Source organism: Merops nubicus, unplaced genomic scaffold (genome assembly GCF_000691845.1).
Source record: "Merops nubicus isolate BGI_N331 unplaced genomic scaffold, ASM69184v1 scaffold13225, whole genome shotgun sequence".
NCBI lineage: Eukaryota > Metazoa > Chordata > Aves > Coraciiformes > Meropidae > Merops > Merops nubicus.
Window position 1 is genome coordinate 62,789 of NW_008607689.1, and position 16,525 is coordinate 79,313.

The window sequence follows — 16,525 nt, forward strand, 5'->3', positions numbered from 1 at the left end:
TAAATTTCCTCTTATTAAACATTGCTTTATACTGAAAACAGCGGTGCTGTTTTAAAATAGATGGGGTTTTTTCCTTATATTTACCTTATCACAAGTTTTTATTACCTTGTCACTGAAACTTCAAAGAGAAAAATGGTCTGTAACTAACTTTTCTTCCCTAGAGCTCTATCCTACACAAGATGATGAAACCTGCTTATAGCAACATACTCAAAACATCATAGCTGGTAATCGAAAGTTACATGGTATTATCAGAACTTTTGTGGAGCTAGGGAGATAGGTTTGTTTGTAAAATGCTGACAAAAAAAAAGAGCATACATTATTTTAGTATTAAATAGATTTTGAAATTGTGCTTGTGTTAAACTATTATTTTTAAACACTGCTTGAAATGACTGAGTAGAGCAGTACCCTCTCGTCTCAAAGGCAGCTACTGCCCGGGCACATGTTCTGCTAACAGAAATACCTTAACTCAACTGAATAGTCTTCAATACCTAAGAAATGCTCCAAGAAATTGAAAATGGAACACAAAACCACAGGGTTCAGTGTCACCTACCACCTTATGTATAAAAAAGCAAAAGCAATGGAAAGCATATGCAACTTTTTTTTTTGTTTCTATATTTATTGATGAAAGGGGGAAAAAAGGCATTTTCTTAGGAAATCCTCCAAGAATGATGCATTTTTGGTTAGCATTGTACCCCTGATTCTAGCTTTTATTCTCCCATAATAATTAATGGTTGCTGACAGACATAATTACACAGGTTCTTATGTAAATATTGCTTGTTCATTTACTCAATTTGTTTTTTATTTTGCCTGTCTGTTATCTCAGGGCCCATTAAATACATCTGGTGTAACAAGTGTTTCTACTAGTCTGCATAAAAAAATACTTTTGTCTTGAATATTGAGCTATCTGTTTTAGGAAATTGCTCTTTATGGTTAAACTAGAATCTAAAAAAGTATATCTGAGTGAACTCTACCATCTTCACGTAGTTTATCAGCTAGCTAGACATGCTACCCAGGGAAAAAAATAAACCACCTCCAGACAAGTAATAGGAACACCAAAGTACGTACTGAAAAACGCATCATCTGTCACCAAGCCTTCGTCAAGGAACTTCTGTGGTAACTCTGAATTATTTATAAATTAAAAATCGTGACAGTGAGACTGATTCTGAACAACTGACAAAAGACAAAGCCAAATTTTGCACACTGTAGTCTCTCAGGACTATTAAAACCAGTAGTGTCTGTAAATTACAGAGCCAAAGAAGGCACAACGACAAAACCAAGAAGTCTCTATCCAGAGAAGTCCTAGGAATGCTATAAAACTTCCAGCTGCCGTTCACAATTCATGATGCTGTGATGTGCATGCACTGTGACTATTAAACATGAGGCAAAATATCCAAGGTTTTAAGAACAACTTTGCATTCTTATGAGAAATAACTGCATAAGAAGGAGACTATCAAATAAATACCAGTTTTGTAGTTAGGGCATTAGCAATTTCAGGTAAGTGTGGACTCGGGGTGACATCTTTCACCAAAAAAAAACCCCACAACACGTTGCTAGAAGCCAACAACACAAAATTCTGAACTAATGAAGAAGAATCTCACAGGTACGCTGCAGCTGGCAGATGGGGTTCACACAAAAACACCCTCATGAAGCAACAAACCCTCAAATGTCAATACTCTATTTAATATGATGCAGATTTATTAAGCATACCCCTGTTTATAACAGATACATTGTATGATGATCCTGTTTAACATATTTTCAAAATGCTCCTCCTCTAAGGATTGTCTTTTCAAACTTGTACTGCAAACGTGAGTTAAATATCTGTCTAATATCTCCAGAGATCCTACAGTCTGATGAAAAATGCTCATCTGGCTTGCCTGGAAGCCATAAGCTACGTAGTGGAACACATAACCTTTTCTTCCTGAAGGGACCCACACAAGAACTGGATTCTCTCAAACTCCAATAGTGCAATTTCAGGAAAAGTGTGCTATAACAGAAACAAAAGTCAATGCTAGGAGACTCTATTAATGTGAATTAAAAAGAAGGAAAAAAACCAAACACAAAAAAACCACGGTGAGACATACTATAAGCAAGAAACAAAAATTCATAAAATGACCTTTCACAAAGCCTGTTTTTCTTTCAAAATTGAAATCTCCTATGCAAGGAAAGTGCTAGTAGCATTTTAAATTCTGTTATAACTGTAATATTTTATAATTACCAAATAAATTGCATTACTGATTTATCCTCTATATCCTTGCAGTGTCCCCAGGAAACATGGAAACCCTCAGCAGCAAGCACTCCCCCACCTACCCCTAAAAGTTCCATGACTCCAATGTGCACATGGATGGAGTCGGGGTAGGCAGCATCACTGGAATCAAGCAACAGTGAGTAAGTCCCTCACGACATGAGAACTCCTCCCTTTTGGGGCATCTTTTCACAATTCTGCTACTTCTCTCCAGCCGCATTCTGTCTCTATTGCAGTTCATTTATTTGGAGTTTATGGCCAAGCACCAAAATTTGGCCCAGAGGCAATGAAAGGATGAGAAACAGGTCACAAGCCTCCATAAACCTCTCCCCTCTCCAGCACCTTCTCTCAACACTGTGTTTCCAGCTTTTCTCTCAGACAGCATCTTTGTACACCAATGCTTTATAATGTTCCCTGCTACCTGCAATTATAATGAATTTTAAAGATACAGAGAAGAGGAACCAAGAGGCACTTGAAGCAACTCCCTATTTTGTGCAATACTGCACTAAACTTACTATTTCCTATGAGCCTTGTGCCTTCAGGAACTCAATCCAGACAATCTTTCACAACAAAAGCAATATATATTCTGTATTTGAGATATAAATTACTATAAATCAGTAGTATAGTGATTTATATTATCACTGATAAAGCGAAACATCAGATGCAAATATTTCTATGAATTTTGACAAGTCCCTTTTTCTCAGATTTCTAGTAAAAGAGCTATTTATCTCAGCAAAATGTCTCATAAGTTGTAACAACTATTCATAAGCATTCAAACGTAATCATAATACTTGCCTTAGTATTGTTCATTGCACTGCAATAAGTACCATTTTTTCAATTTTACATACACAGAAGGCAAACTTCATCCAGAAGGCAAACTTCAGCCTGAGGTCATGAGGGAGGTCACCGACAAAACCCCAAGTCCCACTCAGGTCTTCAGCAGACAGACTGTAACTCCCACTTGAATTTGCGTTCTATGTTCAGAATGAGTAAAAATAACTGGGAAAACAATATTTTATGTGGCAGGCTAAACAATAACCAAAAGCCCCAGATAAGTAAAAGCACATACATTATGCAACAATACTCCAAACCAAAGTAATTTTGCCTAAGAAGATGCTTGAGGAGGCTAACTTTTCCCAGGCAAAACAAAGAGCAAGTAAAAGACCTCAGATCCTACACAAGACATCAGAGAAATCCTACTGCATTCAAAGGGACAAATGAGATTCTTTTCTCATTACTGCAAAGCTGACTCATTTACAGGAGGATATCAGCCCCACATCCCTGGGAAGCAGCTGTCTGACTCAGTGAATATTTGGCTATTCTTATCCATCCTCCAGCAGCCGCTGAAGCCAAGCCAATCGTTGCCTTTGCATTGCCTTTGGATTGCAACAGGATGGGTTTAGCCCTGGCCAGGCCGTCCTCTCTCCACAACTGCTCCAGCTCCCTCTTGCACTGTCAAGGACAAAAATCAAAGGAGTCAGCCCCCATGGTGGTTCTGCCAGCCAGCTCCTCTACAACCCACAGCCTCATCCATCAACGCTCAGGCATCCTCCGCCCTGCTGGAAGCACTGGGGCCATCAACATTTCTGTCTATGTGGGATGTTTCCAACACACACTTTTTTCTCTCCCTTCCTCCCTCTCCCACATTACATGTACTGCTTCTAAAAGCACATTTTGAATCAGAGAATTTTCCCCCTTTCTCTTAAGCTCCCTCCATAAGCTACACAGTGCAAAATGAAGTCAGCTATTCCTCACAAGGAAGAACATGTCAGCTACAGCGCAGTACTAGGAAAGCTTTCTAGCTTTTTCCACTTGCCTGCAAAGTCAAGCTTTCTGTCCACGTTGCAGAAATTCTGTTTGCGGTAGGGCCAAACATCCCCTTGACCTACACATTTAACATGGTGCTGCTTGGACAGAGGCTTGTGCACAATTTCTTAATTGCTTTCTTGAAATGACTCAGATGCTTTTTCAATATCCGTCAGCGGGATGCTTCAACAATTCCATAGCTCCTTTGAAAATGCACCTTCATTAAAAAAGGACTGAAGGTATTATTTAAAAAATAATTAAAGTGCTATATATATATTAGAATACACGTGTGTCCACTGCAGGATTGTTTCTAAAGAACTATTCTACGTCAAATAAAAAATATCAACACATAGCAAAACTTCAGCTCTTCCTCCTGCTTCACCAGTGACCACCACCTGACACTGCATTATCTTTGCACAGTGGAACTTACCTATTTTTAGATACACAGATATCCTCTGTAAAGCCATAGACAGCCTAAGGCAGTAGGTAGGAAGTGAAGATTTTTGCTCCTTCTCTGATCCTATTTCTCACTGATAATAGTGGTGTCCTATTTGGTCTCCTATTCCAACAAAACCCTGAAGGCTTTAACCACCAGCAAGTTCCTGTATTAAAAATCTCAAGGAATTCAAAGTTATAAGAGACTACATCTTGAAGCTTTCTGTTTCTCTAGTTATTTTAATAATTATCTTTAGAACATTATTAAATTTATAAATAATTTCAGAACACCAAATCTCTCCTCATGCCAACATGGTGACCTGAACAGGACAGGCCACAGAATATGAGACTTAACTAAAGAACATTTTGGTCCTCAAGGTATATTTGCTGAACATGATTTTCCACCATAAATAATCTCTCTACCACAGAGCCATATAACAGAAATTGAACAAATGTTCACAAATTCCATTTGAAAATATAAAGCACTAAGATGGTTATGTAATACGAAGTGAATTATCTCCTGTTTGAAATCTGCTGGAAAAAATCCTAAATCTCTTGAAATCATTTGCAAATCTTTCAGAGATTTTAGTGAGTTAGGATTATACTCTATATTGCTATAAAGCCAAGCATTCTTTCACAACCTTTAATTACAGTTCCCTGTCTCCAAATTATCTTCATCCACCTCAAAAACCCTTTTCAGGAGAAAGTTGGTTCTTCTCCAGTGCTCTGTTTTCATAACATGAAGTTTGGATATTACAGTTGGTTTTACCAGCTACATTAAAAAAGGATCAAATCCTGCTTCCTATACTTCAGGCTTCTGGACCAATGATTATTACTACATCTTTGTAGAGACTACAAACTAATGATGTTTTACTGCTCAAAATAAAGGAATATATCCTGATATATCTACCTGTATGACTCACACCATGGCTGAACTGAGACAAACAGAAAAATGATGTTAATTAGGCCTTTCTACTACCTACATGTTCATAAGCTGAAGCAATACCTTGGTTCCTCCTAAGCTGTCCTTAGACAATTTCCTTTTGTTCCTCCATTTTAATGAAGTTACAAGCACTGCTAAGAGCCAATAATGCACTAAGGTTTATGTCAGAGCACTTGAACCTACAGTTCAACGCAAATCCTCGGTGGAACTCGGAGCTCCACAGGAGCCCACAGCCCTGCAGCAGTTGTAGAGGCAGCTCACCTCTGCAAATCCCTGTAGCCCACTATCTGCACTCCTTGAAGAGCTGTGTTCCCATTAGCAGTGCCACAGCACGGGTGCAGGGAGGACAACCAGCTGCTAACCCAAACTGGTCAAAGGCCAGGCTTCCTTGGGACCCAGGGAGATGGCCAAGCATGTGCTGCCTGCAGCCCAGGACTCGTGCTGCAATGCAGAGCTGCTAGCTCTGTGCACAGCTATTATTTCTCATTTTGTTTCTCTGGGAAACCTTTTCCTAGGCCTCGTGATTTACCAGGCTAGGACCACGCACTACTTGAGGGACAGAGCTCTATCAAAGCACATCTTGCTGCTGCCCAGAAAGAGAAGTTCGTAAATAAATTATTACCAAAGCAGTGACTGAGGCATTGCTTTATGTACCTTTCAGCCAATGCTGCTGGCTTTATGCTGTCCTTGTGATAATCAAGAAATGAAAGAGGACTCTGGGAAGTTTCTGCCATCCTAAGGCCCGTGATGCAGTGGCCACTGAGGCTGAGCAGCACAGGCGGCGGGGGAGCGGTGGTGGTGGGGGAGCACTGGCTTCTTCACAGCAGCATTCAGAATATAGCACATATTTCATCTAGTTGCTATGGAGTCTCCATGTGTTTCTTAGAAAAATTTTTCCTGCCATTCATCAGTCACTATTTCCACTGGCCAGTCAAAATAACAGACTTTTTAATTTTTTTTTATCTAATTCACTTTTTTGTCTCCACCAAATGCTGTTTTGCAAAATGATTCCATAATCATCAAAAGCAAGCCTGCTTTCCACACAGCAGCTTGGCAGGTCAATTTAAGCCTCACATGAGTGCTTTAAATTTTATTGAATCCCTCCTGTAAAGTCACATCACTCTACCAAAACACTTTCAAAATCTAACCATCCACACGTAATTTTCTCCGTGAGCAGCACAAAAAAAACAGGCACCATTTGGAGATTTTTTTTTTTTTTTTTGCTGTTGCATAAAGCTTTGTGGTTCTTTTTAATTTGGTATAAGAATTTAAGTTTTATATTGAGACAGAACAGTCTTCTTTCAGTAACTTCTTTCCAGCAGTGACTAAGCAGAGCTAACGTGAGGTCTGTGGAGACCCTGTGCAGAGGCTAAACCAGAGATAACTTACATTGTTGCCTGATTTAACTAAGCAGAACTGACTCTACCTGCCCTGGGAGCATGGGAGACAGCAACGACTCCTCTCCCCCTGGCAGCTCTGATGTCCAGCACCATATTCACCAGCAAAAATGCAAGGGACCTGCTGAGCAAAACTATTCACTGTTCACTGATGGAGGCCTGAAGATCTGCTGGTTAGTAAATCTTAGTTACTGCCTCTTACTGTGACAGCACTGACAGCATTATCAACATGATGTGTGTCATTTCCTCCCTCTCTGCTGCGCCGGTGCCCTTAAAATAAAAATGAAGCAAGGGAGTAAGAAGGCTCAACAAGGTCCTGACTAAATCATGGCCTGAGCAGTGAGGCACTAACCAGCTTTTATCTGCTCAAGTCTCCTGTTGCATTGTCAGCTTCGCTGAGTTTGAGCAATGATGTGTCTTTGTTCGACATCTTGACATAGCGTAAGGCAGAAATAGTCAATAATTTAAAAGAAGCTTAAATTATTAAACCTAAAACAGCCTAGAAAGGTTTGTAATTATGGTTCTATAGGCTGAAATTATTTTCTACCAGCCTGAGGAACTAAAAGCTACAGCCATTTCGGGTGAACCTTGCTTCTCAATACCAGCTTTAGTTTACAGGCAGAAATAAAGAGAATGCAGATCTACATTATGAGGGAGAAAGAAACCCACACCATTCCTCAGGTGAGCTACAATAATAGCATCACATTAATATTTTCTGAATGTGAAACACCACAAGCTTTTCACGACCTGATCCAACCTTCCCTTTTGTAGCCAATTAGTCTCAATAGACTTTTTCAGTGCACAAATGCAAACCAGATAATTCTTGAATCTAATGGTTACTTCCCTCCCTCCTTCTCTTCTTGCTCTTTCTTTTCTCTCTTATTATCTCTTGATCAGAAAGGGAACAGAGTCTGCAGCACAACCCCCGCCAGCTACAGTGGGAATTCTCCCAGAGGACCAGAAACTGACCTTAAAGAAGAGATCCTGACTGTGTACTCTGGAACTTACTGAGGCTCAGTTCCCTAAAAATGTCTCTTTCCAAAGCCCTAAGGAGCTAATAAGATATATTTGGAAGAGGTACATATGCAAAGTTCTTCATTAGTATCAACAAATAAATTGGTTTTTTTTTTTTTAATTGCATGTTTTTTTTATTTTCAATCACTTGTGAAAGGGAAGCTAGCAATTAATCTGTATTGACCTGCATGTGGAGGGTCTCAGTTAAGGAATGAGTGTTAACATGGGTTTGAAGCAAATTCTGAAAAGCTATCAGCAAAACACTAAATCTATTTACAATATATGGAACTTATAAATAACTACCCAGAGAGAAAACCCTTGAACAGTGCCAACTTGTTAGCACCTTGCACAGTGCCAATGCCGTGAACCCCCTGAAATTCACTTAAATACATTTGTCAGATTTCAGTAATTCATGTTATATGGTCCAATACTGTATAGAACTGTGGAACAGTGTGGAGTATCTACTCCTGCTTACACCTGGACAACTCCACGGAGTAGTGTCCACAAAAGGAATTGCCTGGGCTCAATGCAAAGCACAGGAATTACATTTTTAAAACATTCCAGGTAACACCTACATTCCCCAAAAGTAACACAAGAGGTATTTTGTGAGTGCAGAGAGTCAAGTCTATGAAGTATGGAAATCTGTTATACTATCAGCTGTATTATTTTGCTAAAAACCTGCAGAAGAAAAAAATGTTTGGATAAAGTTGATAACAAGCTCACAAAAATGTAACAAAAATATTGAAAGTAGCTTCAGGAACTCACCCACCATTTTGTTAGGAGAAGAATAGATCAAAGTTTTTTAATCACACCTGGAAAATGCTACAGGACTGATGTTGTTGACCTACAGCTGGCAACTGGGACATCAGAAGATCTTTCTCTAAATAAAAACTTGTTCAGGTCTCTAGTTTGGAACATGCTCTACATCTTGACTGGAAACAAGTGTAGAAAAATATTTAAAGGGGAAAGTTTTTTGTTAGATTGCTCAACAAACCTCTTACTTACTGATAGCAGATTTATCCTTTGTTTAGTTCTATTCACAGTATCTTTAACATGACACTGGATGGCTAATGAAGAACACTTCCTAAATTTGTGTTTTATTTGAATGTGACCAGGACTTGAAAGGATGGCTGCCAGTCACCTCCTTAACCTCCAATCTACTCACTTATAAGGCACTAGCACTAAAGTAGCTTTAAAACTGCTTTAAAGGCATCATACAGATGTTGAGCATCAGACAGCATCCCAAATTTTTCACTCAATGCTTCTTTCCCTCTTTACTACGTTGACTAAACCCAAACAGACACTTCACCAAGAAATATGTAGTTATAAAACCACTTCTGTTTAAATTCTGGAAACAACACTAATGTGTCTTGCAAAGAAAAGGCTGAAAAGCAATTTCTCTCCAAGGGCAATGCAGCCTGTGATGCTTCCTGCGCTCCTGATCCCCAGGAACAGTCCAGTCAGGCCATGAGTCTTTGCTGGAGAGGGCATCATCCCAGGGAAAGGACCCTTGTCGGAATGGCAATCATCCTGCTAGCCCGTGTAGGACTCACTGCTTCCACGCTCTGGATACGCTACATGTTGGCAAATCTATATACCAGGGCATGGCTCCAAATCCGGCCATTAAAGTTTGATCTCTCAATGCTCATATGCCACTATTACTTCAGGTGCCAAACTTTCCCCAGGAGTTTAATGGAAAAGCCTGAGGGATTAAATTAGGGAAGCCAGATTCCTAAAAGCTTGACATTTCACAGTTTAACATCTGACATCTACATTGCTTTTGTAGCTCTTGACCACCATTTGTAAAATTTCCCTTTAAAAACTCATAAAAGTGCTTAACACAAATTAACGTAATAATCATTCCAGTGATGCAGAAAACATCACCAGTTTGAAGGACATAACAAGATGTTTTATGGGAAAGTTAACAAAATCAAACAAAAAGCCACAAAAGCTTATCAGGGATCATCTCCTTCAGTGTGTCAATGTTCTCTCCATTTTTTAGTCGCTCATGGGTCCCAATCAGCAGGATTCATGTGTTAAATTTGTAGCAACCAGGATTGGTGGAGTCACCCAGGCAGGTGCTGACATTTCTCTTCACTCTTGGTTGTTATTTATTTCATCATACCTATCTACTGACCTACCCCACAATTGTGTCTATTGAGACAATATTTTCTGCACTATTCCAGATACAGATTAATTCAATTTAAAGCTGTGAAGAGTCATATTTAGCCAAGATACCAAAACCACACTTAGGTAAATGATCTGTGTTTTGAAACACTGTCTCCATATGAGTTATTGCAACCAAATAAATCTTGTCTTTCAAAAATTACCAGGGAAATTAAATTTAAAAACCACACATAAATCATGGTACACTTAGACAAAAGTATAAAGGTAAGTAAATTTAACCTCATAGTGGAGATTGCTCCTTTCCCATCAGAAGTAAGGGAATTGGAGATCAGTCTTTACTACAACCCCTGTGTATTTGTTCCCTGTTTAATTATGACAAGCAGTGTTGCAGCCACATGCACTGCACCCCTCAGAGAGAGGACACCTACAAACTGAAGCAGCAAATGCCCATCTATTATGAAAGGCAACATCATCTAAAGCAGCTCTGTTTTCCAAAGAAGCCAAGAGTCCGGTATTATTTTCATGATGAGAAATATCTACATAATGAAAACAGAAGTTTAAGGCACAGGAGTTAAACGCTCAAAGGGCATCAGGAATAGGCACCACCTACACAAATACTCACTTATGAAACACCATAAAGATTTTTTTTTTTTAATTTTCATTGCTGAAGAGGCATTTGAAACATCTAGAAATTCTCCTGAATCACAGAGATGTATGCTAAGGCAACGGACACAACGTTGAAGACGAGACATATCCAGTGCTAAAGAAAAAACTTGAGGTAGGTTAAAGCTACCTAAAGCGTCAACTGTACAGAGGTTAAACAGCAAGAGATTTTTTTCTCTTCCTTAGCCAAGTACTAACTCTACAGTGATCCTGCAGCATGTTCACAATGGGTGAGATCCTGTTTGGCATCCATGAACCAAAACAGGAGTGACCAAGAGTGAAGAACTACACCTCCATAAGACCTCCCCCTCGGGACACCTTTTTCTAGCATGCCCAAGCACTCATTAATTCCTCCATGTCCTCCCTTCCTCACTGAATTTTTGGCCCTTTCCAATGGATGAACTCTGTGGCTACCAACTTCCCTGCTGAAGGTATGTTTGAATTTCAGATGGGCTTTTCCATCCAGTTCTGAGACAAATGTGACATCAGTTTCTATGTGAATTTTGTAACGTGAAATTTCTTTGTGATACTTAGTTTGTCAAAAGGAGATGGTGATGTGAAAAAAAGGCCTGCTGTTGGAGGACGACAAAGAAAATTCTTTGTCGTCCCTGTCTTCTGCAGCCATTTCCTGAGTGTGGACTTTCCCATACACACCGGAATTCTGCTGACAGCAGCAGCTCTTTCTTTCTCCCTCCATCCTTGTCTCTCTGCAGCTATTGCCCAGCAGCCGCAGCTCTATGTGAGCTTTGACAGTGCTTAGGGTGTCAAGTGAAGGACAAAATTCACAGAGATCTAATTGTTTCCCAGTCCCTTTCAGTGAGCACTGATGAATATTCCAGATGCTGGGAGATGTTTCGTGCTATATGATGCTGGAGGATGCTGAACTTGTGAGACTAGACTTTAAAAAAGGGATAAAAGTTCTAAAAACTTTAACAGAACAGTTTTAAAACTGTGTATTTAAATCCTAAATAAATACCCATTTACTGCTAGTAGAGCCCAGTGGTCAAACTGACAGTAAAAGAGTAAGAGGCATCAGCTTACCCTATCTGTACACTCAAAAATCAGTTTTATTTGGCAGAAAAATTAATTTTTGATAACTGCTTTTTTGGTTTGGGGATTTATTTTTTGTGGCTTCTTTCAAATCTTTTCAGGGCGTGTCGCCCATAAAGACAGGAAGCTATGTCTGCTTTGAAAAGTACTTCAGGCAGAGAAAAGCAAGCGTGTTACATGCTGCCAGGGACTAGGAACCTGGGTTCCAAGGCTGTAATTCCAGCTTTGCTGCTGACTCAGTGAGTGACCATCCCATAATCACACCCGTTGCCTTTCCTCACTCTGCAAAAGCTGCGCCATAGTCGGCTAGCTCAAAAGACGCCCAGAGGCAAGCAGAGCTGGGCCTTACCTTTCCTGAATGTAGGTGTCATGGAATTAATCATGCCTAAATTTCAGTAACATTTACATATTTTAAGCTGTTCACCTCCTGTGTTAGTACCTGGACTGTAATGCTCCTGATACACTTGCAGCTATCCAGGCTGTCGAGTTTTTTTCTTTTTGTTCCCATACCTGTCTTTGCACCAGCGTGTTTTTCAACGCTGTGAGAAAAGACTGCTTGCGTAAATAGGGAGATTTCCCACCTGAATGCAACAAGAGCAGAGCTGCCTCTTGTCAACCAGTTTTAAAAATCATTCAAGTCAGCCTCAGAATGTAGGAGAGGCTTTGGAAATATGTCTTCGGCCTGAAAACACCTTTTTCCAGTTTTGGGGTGTGGAATAATTCTGTTCATCTTTAAAGAGCTACAAAATGTCTAAGGACTGCAAAGACGCCATCTGAGTGAGAACGCTGCTGATGCTGGCCCTTTTCCCAGCCCTGCTAATGGCCAGGGAGCTGTTACTGTCCAGAGCTATGTCAAGCAGCAGACAGGATGACATTTAAGAACATTCTGGTTCATTCAACATACCCAAGAAGCACAGAAGCTGCAGCCATAGTTTGTAATGCCCCTATCAAGGCAGATGATGACCGCGCTGCAAAACATCGGTAAGCAAAATACTGCTGAGGAGAGGCAAAGCCACCGAGGGCCCACACCCTGCAGCATCCCAGGAAGCCAGGAGAAGCACGGGACAGCCCTAACAAATGCCTAACGTGCTGGTAGAGTGGAACAGCTGAAGTTGTGGCCCTTCATTATCCTCTTTTGCATAATCAGGATGTTCCAGGGTCAGAGAAAACGTTTCCATCCCAAGGCATGTATTGGTATATGGCACATATCCAAAGGAGGTTTTGAAAAGCCAGTTCAGGGTACCTTACATGAACACATTGTCCCTCCCTCTGTTGTTCCTACTGACAACATGAATCTCTGTTGTACTGAAAGTCCCCACAATGCAACAGCTTTGAAACCAATCACCAAGCTGGGACCCTATTCCTCATATGTAGAAAGAGCTGGAGTGCTGCGAGCCATCGCACAGCTGACTTCCACTGCCTCTCAGGGGCCTGGGCATTGGATTTGGTCACAGCCTCCATTTTCCAAGGAAGTCAACAAAACTGGGAGGGCTCTACACCTACGAGAAGGCAGTGACATTTTGCAGTAGAACACAGAATCACAGAATGTGAAGGGTTGGAAATGACCTCAGAAGATCCTCTAGTTACTCTGCAACGTGGTTTTCTTCAGCCATTTAAGTGACTTATATATAGATAGCTCACAGATATATCTCACTTGAATTGATAAATACAAATATATTCTACGTATGTGGATAGACACTGGTGTATCCAATCACCTCTAACACTGCACACTCCACACAGTATGAGCAGGTACACACAGGAACACGAACAAACAGGGGCTTGTGCTGCCATGTGTCTCCTGCTGGAGGAGTGAGGAGGAGGATTTCTAGCCCAGTCCCACCCAACCCACGCCCCGAGTGTCTGAAGGCAAGCTGAGGGTGCAGCCAAGCACTTGTTTATGTAACAGCAAGGTACAGCTGCAGTAAAAGGGAGACAGGAACCAGGGCCACTGGTGAATATTAAAACAGAAGAAATGCAAACAGCATGAAGATATTCTCTTTGTTTTCTAAGCTGAGACGACGGGTGTTTCCAGGATCCAAACATCTGCTCAGGAGCCTGCATCACCAAACATTACTAACACAAATGCAGCCTGAGCCTGTCTACTTGCAGTTAGGGATATGCAGTATCCCTGGGAAGAGAGGCAGCAGAAGAGGCACTATGAATTCTCTCCAGCTTTAATTAAAATAGCAGAATACACATTTGAATCAAACATGCTGATGGGATAGGATATGTCAAAATCAGGAAAAACACCACACTCGGTGATGAAGTAACTGAGATGAGTGCTGGGCAAACATGGAAAACAGGCCCTCCAGCAAGGACATCACCGCATGAAAGAAATGTTTCTAAAAGGCTGTTTTGCAGAGAATTCCACAATCCAAAATGTAATCACAAAAACTACCTTATGCTGCAGTGCCCCATTTAGAGGATTAGGAGAGTAATCACAATCTGCCCCAAGCAGCTCTGCCCCAGCATCCAAGCCCTGCAGACATTAGAAATGACATTCCTGGTTTGACAAAGAGAATTCTAATGCACCCTAATGAACTCTGCAAAGTGAGCCTTTTAAAAGTCAGGGAGATCGTACCCAAAGGTCCCAAAGGTATCAAACAGTCTCAGTGATTTTATTTAAGCCATGAAAATCCATATGATGGAATGTGAAATGAATTCAACATTTCACAGGTATGCCAAGGGAGCAGATGGCTTTTCAATTCCAGAGATTTGCCAAAAGGATCTGTAAATACAAGCGTTACATTGCTGGATTCTGTCCTGTTTAAGGAGAGACCTATGTTTACATTCAATGTAGCAGAAGAAAAATAGGACAGATTATGTCTCTTGGTATTATCCCTTTCAAAAGATATCTATAAAGAATGGATCAAAACAAGGTGTCAGTGAATGGGTTAATGCATACCACAATCTAGAGATTCTGGAGATGGAAAAAAAGAAACAGCAACAAGGAGGCATTAGCACGAGCACTCCCAATGTAGCATAGTCCTAAAGCTTTACAGAAGCTTTGAGGGGTTTTAAGATTTTCTCCACTACTGTATATTATTTTTGCCCTTGGAAACTACAGAGGGATCTAGCAAATAAATCATCTCTATTGATTTTTTTATTAATCTTTGTTTTCCCAAGGCAACTGGAGACGTCACTCTGCATTTCTAACAGAGAAGGAAAACAATAGTTAATTACAAATTAGGAAAAAAACCACCCCAAAATCCGAAACATCTAGCTAGATATGCCTGAACAGAATCAGACTGCCACAGGCGACAGATGCAGAAAGCCAGCAGACTGCAGGCTTGTGTTTTGGGCCCTGGCTAGAGAACTGCACCTGCAGTGTACAGCGCCCATGGGTGGCTCCCGGCCATCAGCCCAGGAGCCCTTCCTGGTGGCATCTTACTGATGGCCACCTTCACTTGCATGGTCCCTGGCTAGCTGGGGACTGCCAGGACTGGCAGCACTTGAATCTCACTGCAGCTGGGCTCAGCAAGGGTGGTAAGGGATGCAGATGGGAGTTAGGAGATGAAAGGTTAGGAAAATGAAGGGGAGAGCATCACGCAGAGCAAGGAACACCTGTGAAGCGCTGCATGGAGAGGAAGGGTAGGGGGGAAAGGGAGAAGGGGGCTGGTTTTCCCCTCGGTACCTTGCGTTTCCGATCTGCCCTGGAGATTTTCCGCTGCCTTTTCCTCTCCTTCTCAAGGTTTCTCTCCCTTTCTTCAAGTTCAGACTCTCGAACTTTTTTAATGGAAGCGGCTGCATGAGCCATTTTGGAGAGGAAAACACCAGCTCCAAGGAAGCTGTTTCCACCACACGCAGAGATCCAGGTGATTTATTTTTTCCGCAAGGGCACTGGCTGTGAGCCAGAACTTCAGGGTATAATCCACTCTTCCTCCTCTGGCACCCCAGAAAAGGTCACAGCTCTGCTCCAGCCTCTGCAGCACCCACAATTCAGAAGCTTGAGGGCCACGCACCCAATGTGCAGAAGTGCTCAAAGCCCCACGCACACGACCGGGGAGCAGATATCTGCAAGCAGGCTGAAGCTGCTTCAGCAGGGCTGCAGCTGTGAGCGAAGGCGAGCTCCAGACTTAGCCAGGGAGGTAAAAAAAAGAAGAAGAAAAATCGGTCTTTAAACACACATTACCAAATTGGAAAGGTCTTTTTGGATTCCCCCAGAGAGGCTGCGTCTTCTGACGGGGAGGAAGGCTCCACTTCAGCATCCCCGCCGGCTGGGGGAGGGGGCAGCTCCCTTCAGCTTCTCACATCGCCTTTATGCAGGGTGAGAAGAAAATGGTGCAGTCTGACTTACTGACTTGCTGCTGCTCTCCTCCTCCTCCTCCCAGCCTTCCCTTACTGCTGAGTCGGTCGATAGGGAAGCAGGAGCAGAAGCTGCTGGGCTCAGCTTGACCATGCTCAGCCTGCTCACCTGCGGGCAGTGTGGAGAGCCGCCTGGAAACGCCTTTGCAATAATATCTGAGTCCTGGCTGTGCCTTTATGCAGCCACGTGAGGCTGCATCAGGAGAGCTGCATTAAGCAGCGAGGAGGGGGATGCTGCTCGGGGGAGCACGCAGCCTCAGCCAGGCTCAGCCTGCCCTGCTCAGCTCCACTCCACAGAGCTAAAAGCAACACCACTGAGTGTGCTGCTCATTATTATGTTCGGCCAAAAAGCTGCTTTTAAGATGCTTCCTAAGACACCTTATGAAGCCCCGCATTGAAGACAGAGAATGATTATAGCTGTGGACCAGAGAGCAAAAGAGACACAGACAACGTGTTGTTCATAAGTCTCCTCCTTCTCCCCCTCACCCCCCAAATATCATTTGGGTTTGAGACATTAATTTATAGCGTTAATATCAGAGACAG

The 16,525-nt window shown here is 41.7% G+C and overlaps 1 protein-coding gene across 1 annotated transcript in view; it reads right to left on the reverse strand.

The window, feature by feature from the left end:
- Positions 1-15,434, reverse strand: part of LOC103772681 (ankyrin-2-like) — a gene marked incomplete at its 3' end in the record, with an annotated part of 77,859 nt that extends 62,425 nt beyond the window's left edge. The window contains exon 1 of the mRNA XM_008940024.1: positions 15,312-15,434. Coding sequence (XP_008938272.1) covers positions 15,312-15,434 — 123 coding nt within the window. The remainder of the gene's footprint in view (positions 1-15,311) is intronic.
- Positions 15,435-16,525: the final 1,091 nt, after the last annotated feature.